Raw genomic sequence first — 7,500 nt, 5'->3', positions numbered from 1 at the left:
CACTTCCCAACCAGGGAGTTTTGTCTCAGGGGGACATTTGGCAATGTCTAGAGACATTTTGAGTGGCAAAGAGATTCCTCTGTCATCTGGCAGGTAGACAGAGAGATGGGGCTGTTCATAGCATACACAGGACTGTTCACACCAAAGAGTTGGCCACCGCTGAACACCCACCCGGCTGAGAGGGTGGGACACTTAGGAGGTGGGACAAGGAATACCAAGGAAGAGCTGGCCACGTGTGGTGCTGTAAGCAAGTTTTTAGAAGTGCTTCTCTGAATGTGACTCAGAGCAGTTCTGAGGCTAGAGGCAAAGGGTTTGCTGTAGCTCGTGTGAAACCCCAGGCTGTGAGGCAGCCATTAAAACTGAGGGGCTCACAGAGTCATGGGTAAAACATGGAGCCAGGGGTACATGCTGCCCTCATGGGCTGGGGAAGAGGGACAGTGCCTAGTTTACTGAGGCGGTGGAAAGGAATGGGCCCCAACTTTGCCTTGGGAGCTGCAGCCAGGCAAGCCTTCTTTAAAGAGGGGAATTGGCTAGAAACAGGTCAGGGGAGGGGGAGGGCAGCTTTTCTAGGCAGGAGAGTAGCAGGTACCAGGTCCTGAGAGCAGGCTGGAGGGCCAGGGGTGTAAAGATGGCAAAAGTGGGAGATCTTGAGTTGAGAGGAGTCTTTAGGGCCCTATGGGTGCCAGAAAGGGAAGGTTTTATTTGAAGGAAAGTCTTGTCATAAGGCCCAGGACCCCCTAAACTCATGCACTCCTATTTCCTCAGTCTCCCTAGTGATGGAATTACTACAGGGGTGAGCCTCTCTTCCTGTCCCTTCCTTTTGAGCCAGGTTCTCATGGCCCAGGCCAGCCTTGACCAGTGTAGTTGAGGATGACCTTGAAATCCTGATCCTTGTGCTTCCAGCTCCCCAGTGTTGGGATAATAAGTTTTGTGTAGTGTTGGGGACTGAACTCATAACTTTGTCCATGCTAGGCAAGCGCTCTACCAATTGAGCTATATCCTAGCAGCTGGCTCTGTCTTTTCTTTGCCCAAAATGTCCTTGAACTCCTGATCCTCTAGCCTTCTGTCCTGAGAGCTAGCATTACAGGTGTGCACCAGCCGCCACAGTACTCCTTCTCGGGAACACTGCTCTTACACAGGAGCGTGTGGAGCTGTCAAAGGCCTGCAGTTGCCCACAGTGGGGTCCGAATTGTGCCTCACAAGATCTCAAGGGCTGCTGGAGGGCAGGATGGAGGGCAGCCAGGAGACCGTGGGTGGTGGTGCCAGGGCCCAAGATGAAAGATAGCGAGCAGTGGGCAAACAGGAATCTAGCCTGTAATGTTTGATGTCCTTTATGACGCCAGGGACTGAACCCATGGCCTTGCCTGTGGTAGGCACATATTCTACCATAGATCTAGAGCCCTAACCTAACCAAGACTTGGGTAGAAAGTGGCTGGAATTTAGAGCCAGGTGTAGTGGCACACTCTTGTAATCCTAGCACTTGGGAGGAAGAGGCAGGTGAGGAGTTCAAGGTCAGCCTCAGTTATAGTGAGTTCGAGGTCAGCCTCAGCTACTTTGTGTAAAACAACAACAACAACAACAAAAACAACCTCCCTACTCAGAACTAAAATGTATGGCACCTGATGGATTGGGTAAGGGGGGTACGTTGTGAATGGCTGTGTCCCTGGTTTTTCTCCACAAGCATAGGAGCAGCGCCCAGAGTAGGGCTCTGGCCACCTCTCTACCTCTTTCCTCACAGGGTTACTTGTGTTGCACTGGGAGGCCAATGGCTCCTCCTCCTGGGGATTTAATGCCTCCGTGGGCTCTGCCCGATGTGGCTCAGGAGGTCCTGGCAGTTGCCCTGTCCCTCAGGAATGCGTGCCCCAGGATGGGGCTGCAGGTGCTGGGCTCTGCCGATGTCCTCAGGGCTGGGCTGGCCCTCACTGCCGCATGGCTCTGTGTCCTGAGAACTGCAACGCCCACACCGGGGCAGGGATTTGTAACCAGGTACAGGTGGGACAGGAGCGGCGGGTAGGGTAGGAATGGTGTTCAGGGCTCCTCTGAGATGCTTTCCGATGTCCTCAGAGCCTAGGCGTATGCATCTGTGCTGACGGCTTTGGTGGTCCAGACTGCGCCACGAAGCTGGATGGTGGACAGTTGGTCTGGGAAACACTCATGGACAGCCGCCTCTCAGCTGTGAGTTAGGGCAACAGCTTCGTCCTGTGGGCCATCTTCCACCTCCATTCTTGGGACTACCATAAAACGCTCCACCTAGGCTTGGCACTTGGCCATGACCTTGGCCTGACCCCTGACCCCCTTGTTTGGACTCCAGGACACTGCTAGTCGCTTCCTACATCGCCTGGGACATACTATGGTAGAGGGACCTGATGCCACTTTGTGGATGTTTGGGGGCCTGGGACTGCCCCAGGGCCTGCTGGGAAACCTGTATAGGTAAGGACTATATAAAAAAAAAAATTCGTTTTGCCTCTTTTGTTCATTCCTGCTCCCAGAATGACGACTCTGAGATTAATAGTTTATTAATAAGTGCCTTGGCCATAAGCTTGTGCTCACTGCCTGACCAGCTCGTGACTTATTTAACCCATTCAAACTATTCTGTGTCTTCCGTGTGGTTAGTTACCTCTCCTTCAGTTCTGACCTGCTGCTTCCTTAGCGTCTCTCCCAGGGTCTTTCCCAGGGTCTCCTTTTATTTTCTCACTATTTCCCAGAATCTTCTTTCTTCCTGCCAGTGTCCCACCTCTTACTTCCCACCTCAGCTCATTGGCCATTGGCTTTTTTTATTGTCAGATGCTGCTGCTAAGAGATTCTCTGTGTAGACTGCTCTAGGGAGATGAGGTACTTACGTAAGAGAAGCTCGTTTTAGGGACTGCTGAAATACCTCTTACCCGAGTTATTGCGGAAAACCACTCAAGTGAGGGACATGTTAGCGGGATTGTCATAGGAAAATAACCGAGGGATCCCAGGACACCTCTGAAGATGCGGGGATGACTGATGGTTTGCATTTCGGCTCCAGGTATTCAGTCAGCGAGCGCAGGTGGACACAGATGCTGGCGGGAGCCGAGGATGGGGGCCCAGGCCCATCACCCCGCTCCTTCCATGCAGCTGCCTATGTGCCTGCTGGCCGTGGTGCCATGTACCTGCTGGGGGGCCTCACAGCTGGGGGCGTCACGCGTGACTTCTGGGTCCTTAACCTCACTACCCTGCAGTGGCGACAGGAGAAGGTGAGTGTCTGTCTCCACCCGAACCCTGCTCCTCACAACAGATCCAACGGGTGTTCACTGCGGCTCCTTTGAGCTTCATCACTAGAGGGATCTATCCTCAGGGTACCAACATGACCTGAGGGGGGTGTGTGTTTTAGCTGTGGAAAGCTTGCCTAGAATCCCCCAGTGAGGAGTTGGGGGCATGGCTCAGTGGTAGAGCCCCTGCCTAGAATCCCCCAGTGAGGGGCTGGGGGTGTGGCTCAGTGGTAGAGCCCCTGCCTAGAATCCCCCAGTGAGGAGCTGGGGGTGTGGCTCAGTGGTAGAGCCCCTGCCTAGAATCCGTCAGTGAGGAGTTGGGGTGGGTGTGGCTCAGTGTTAGTTCCCTTACTTAGCTAACACTAGGTCCTGGGGTCAATACTCAGCACTATAGTATGGTAGGGAATTATAGAATTGAATTTGACTGGTCAACCTAGGTTATACATGTATAGCTGTAAGCTGATCCCTGGACACGGGCCTGTGGCACTCTCATTGGATGGGATACAGTTCCACCCAGCAACAGAGCGAACAGAGGAATAAAGACTTCTGATGTTCCTGAATAAGTGGGTGTGCAGTGGGCAGAGCCTAACTGGGCCCTGGCAGACAGGGTATAAGCAGCTATGGAACTCTCCACTCCTTAGCTGGGGCTGATCTCCTGTTTATAAAGTGAGTCCTCCCCTGCCCCCTTGGGTGACATTAGCTCTCCATCTTACAGGCCCCTCAGAACATGGAGCTACCAGCAGTCGCTGGTCACACCCTTACTGCCCGTCGAGGTTTATCGCTGCTCTTGGTGGGTGGCTACTCCCCCGAAAATGGCTTCAACCAGCAGTTGTTGGAGTACCAGCTGGCAACCGGCACCTGGGTATCGGGAGCCCAGAGTGGGACACCCCCAACAGGTGAGGCTGCCGTGGGAGCTGTCTGGACTTCCCTTAAGCTGCCTGTCTACTCCCACATTCTGGTCACTGCCCACTATAGTTTAAAAACATCTTGTTGTCACCTGACTGCAGCTAGCTTTCCAGAGAAGCTTTGTTCCTTCCCTCCCTTAGTGTAGCTGCCATTTCTTTCCCAAGCTTCTAAGATCCCACCTCTTAGGGGCTCTTCTTGGTTCTCTTCTGTCCTCTCCTCTGGGTCTCCCGCCATGCCTACAAGCACCAAGTGTTAGACATCCCACCACCCTGTCTCTCTCCCGGCTGTTCTGTCACATCTTCCCAGCCATTGGCTGTCCCCTCTGCGGCTGTCTCCAGCCATTGGCTGTCCTCTCTGCAGCTGTCTCCAGCCATTGGCTAACGTCTCTGCGGCTGTCTCCAGCCATTGGTTACCCTCTCTGCGGCTGTCTCCAGCCATTGGTTACCCTCTTTGCTGTTGTCTTCTAGACCCTAAGGAGAGGGGAGGAGTGAAGGGCTCTCCACGCCTCTGGCCACAGAGCTTTTTGGGCAGGGGATGTGGTCATTAAGAGAGCCCAGGACTTGAGGGGACACTACTGGCCATCAGCCCTTCCCTGCCATCTCTGTGGACCTTCTGCCCCTCTAGGTCTCTATGGTCATTCTGCAGTCTACCATGAGGCCACCGACTCCCTGTATGTGTTTGGGGGCTTCCGCTTCCATGTGGAGCTGGCAGCACCGTCTCCGGAGCTCTACTCCCTGCACTGTCCTGACCGCACCTGGAGCTTGCTGGCACCTTCTCAGGGGGCAAAGGTTAGGACAGCTGGCTGCAGCCACAGGAAGGGGGGTTCCTCAGGAACTAGATCCACCAACCCAGATTCCTGTCCCTGCCCCCTCCTGTCCCTATAAATGAACTGTGAAAATGCCATTTGTTTTTTTCCATCCCTGGTTTGGGGAAAAGAATTCTTGGCAAGGCAATCAGAGGCACGGTTTCTGCCCCCACACCATCCTGACAGATCCCCTCCCCTTCCTGAGCCTCCATCTATACTTTCCTGTAACCTCTGGCCTTTTACGGCTAAGGACACAGCTGTGGGAGAGCAGGAATCTGACCATGCTGGTAGGGACAGTTGTATGTGGTGTACACATACATCCCCAAGCCCCTCTGAGGGAGGGCTGCAGAAGAGACCAAGTTTCCAGGGAGTGGATGGTTCTGTGGGCTGCCCTGCAAGACTCAAGAGTTTCCCTTCCGATGTAGGTGAGGAGGGGATGAGCTGGGTGAGGCTGGCAGGGAAGTTTACGGGTAGCAGGTAGGTTGGGAAGAAGTGTGGAACCGAGGGTAGGGTCTGACACTTAGGCCCTCCCTATGTGTGTCTCCCAACAGCCCCGGCCCCGGCTTTTCCACGCTTCAGCTCTGCTCGGAGACACCATGGTGGTCCTTGGGGGGCGTTCAGACCCCGATGAATTCAGCAGTGATGTTCTGCTCTACCAGGTCAACTGCAACACCTGGCTCCTGCCTGACCTCACCCGTGAGTCCCTGTCCCCAGGAGGCTGACCTCCATCTGCAGCCCTGTCTCTGTCTGGGGACTGTGACCCTCATTAAAAGTCACTTGGGTCTCTTAGGATCCATCAGCAAAATTCCTTTCCTCTCCGTATAACTAGAGACCACGGAATTTCTTTCTTTTTTTCTTTGGTTTTTCAAAGACAGTTTCTTTTGAAGGTCAACTTGAAGGCGTCAGGTCTGTCCTTCCATGCGTGGGTCCTAGGAATTGACTCAGCTCCTCAGACTCAGTGGCGAATGACGACTCTCTGAGCTGTCTCATAGCCCTTTCCTTTTTTCTTAGAATGGTTTGCTTTTATTTATTATTGCTTTGTTATTTTGAGGCATAGTATCATTATGTCAGCTGGGCTTGCTTGGAATTCTCTCTGTAGACCAGGCTGCCCTTGAACTCACAGAGATCCACCTGCCTCTGAATCCTGAGTGCTGGGATTAAAGGCGTGCACCACCACAGAAATATGTTTTTATTCTACTTATAAAAGTAATAGTAATCATTGTACATAATTTATAAGATAGGAAGAAAAACAAAACATCTGTAGCAGAAACCACTTTTGAGAGTGGGAAGTGTCCAGGTTTTTCTGCCAGGATAGAGATGGGTGTGGAGAGTTGGAGAGGCAGCTCGGGGGTTAAGCATTCTTTCTGCGTATTCATGAAGACTAGAGTTTAAATCCCTGCACCCACGTATGTGTGGAACCCCAGCTCTGAGGCAGGCAGAGACAGAAGCCATGGGAGCTTGTTGGTGTTTGGCCTAGCTAAGAAAACTCAAGTTCCAAGTTCAGGGAGAGACCTTGCCTCAAAGGAATAGGGAGAGAGGATTAAGGGATGGATGATACCTAATGGGGGTGTATACACACACGTGTGCATGTGTGCACACACACTCACATGCACTCGGATGTACGCATGTGCACACCCACACACATTAAACAATCTTTTTAAAAATTGGAAGTTCTAGAATCCCATTTTTATTTATTTATTTATTTATTTATTTATTTAGTTTTTCGAGACAGGGTTTCTCTGTATAGCCCGGGCTGTCCTGGAACTCACTCTGTAGACCAGGCTGGCCTTGAACTCAGAAATCCGCCTGCCTCTGCCTCCCAAGTGCTGGGATTAAAGGCGTGCGCCACCACTGCCCGGCTCCATTTGTATTTTAAATATATAGAAATGTAGAATGTACTGTAGAATGAATTTACTTTTATGAAGCTCAAAAGACACTCCAGAAACCAACAAATAAATCTCAGTGCTGTTTACTTCCTGACCATTAATCCTTAATACCAGGAAGGCAGTGATTGTCGTCACTGGAAGAACATAAGAGGAGAGCCTAGATAGCTGAGAGCTGGTAAGCGTTTTGTAATAAGCAAATTTTTGACTAAGAGAGAAATGGAAATGGGCATATGGCCTTTTTTCTTTTCTAGTGCTTCTGAGACACTGAGGCCTTGCACATACAAGACAGTTACAGTACCGCTAAGGCACTGGGAGAGCAAATGCTCTGTCGGAGCCCGGTCTTTCACCCCTCATTTGTGGATTCTAGGCCAGCACTCTACCTGTAGCCCTGTACTGCTCCTTGTAAGCCTGGCCTTGTTCTCCTCTTCTGCCTTCTCTCCCCTCATAGGACCAGAGGAGAGCAGGACTGTGCTGTGTGTCACTTACAACTCTTCCTGCCAACACAGGCACAGCACAGCCTGTTCTCCCACATCTTGTCTCCTTGGCCTTGTAAGTGCAACACCCCTGAGCCACGCCCCCAGCCCCTCACTGGGGGATTCTAGGCAGGGGCTCTACCACTGAGCCACGCCCCCAGCCCCTCACTGGGGGATTCTAGGCAGGGGCTCTACCA

The 7,500-nt window shown here is 52.3% G+C and overlaps 1 protein-coding gene across 1 annotated transcript in view; it reads left to right on the top strand.

The window, feature by feature from the left end:
• Nucleotides 1-7,500, top strand: part of Megf8 (multiple EGF like domains 8) — a 48,490-nt gene that overhangs the window by 24,542 nt on the left and 16,448 nt on the right. Inside the window, exons 24-30 of the mRNA XM_028781341.1 lie at nt 1,739-1,986; nt 2,065-2,175; nt 2,312-2,430; nt 3,011-3,218; nt 3,949-4,129; nt 4,764-4,927; nt 5,496-5,640. Coding sequence (XP_028637174.1) covers nt 1,739-1,986; nt 2,065-2,175; nt 2,312-2,430; nt 3,011-3,218; nt 3,949-4,129; nt 4,764-4,927; nt 5,496-5,640 — 1,176 coding nt within the window. The remainder of the gene's footprint in view (nt 1-1,738; nt 1,987-2,064; nt 2,176-2,311; nt 2,431-3,010; nt 3,219-3,948; nt 4,130-4,763; nt 4,928-5,495; nt 5,641-7,500) is intronic.

The sequence above is a fragment of the Grammomys surdaster genome, unplaced genomic scaffold, assembly GCF_004785775.1.
Source record: "Grammomys surdaster isolate TR1022 unplaced genomic scaffold, NIH_TR_1.0 396, whole genome shotgun sequence".
Taxonomy (NCBI): domain Eukaryota; kingdom Metazoa; phylum Chordata; class Mammalia; order Rodentia; family Muridae; genus Grammomys; species Grammomys surdaster.
The sequence above is the reverse complement of the archived record's forward strand: the minus strand, read 5'-3'. Positions and strand labels throughout refer to the sequence as shown.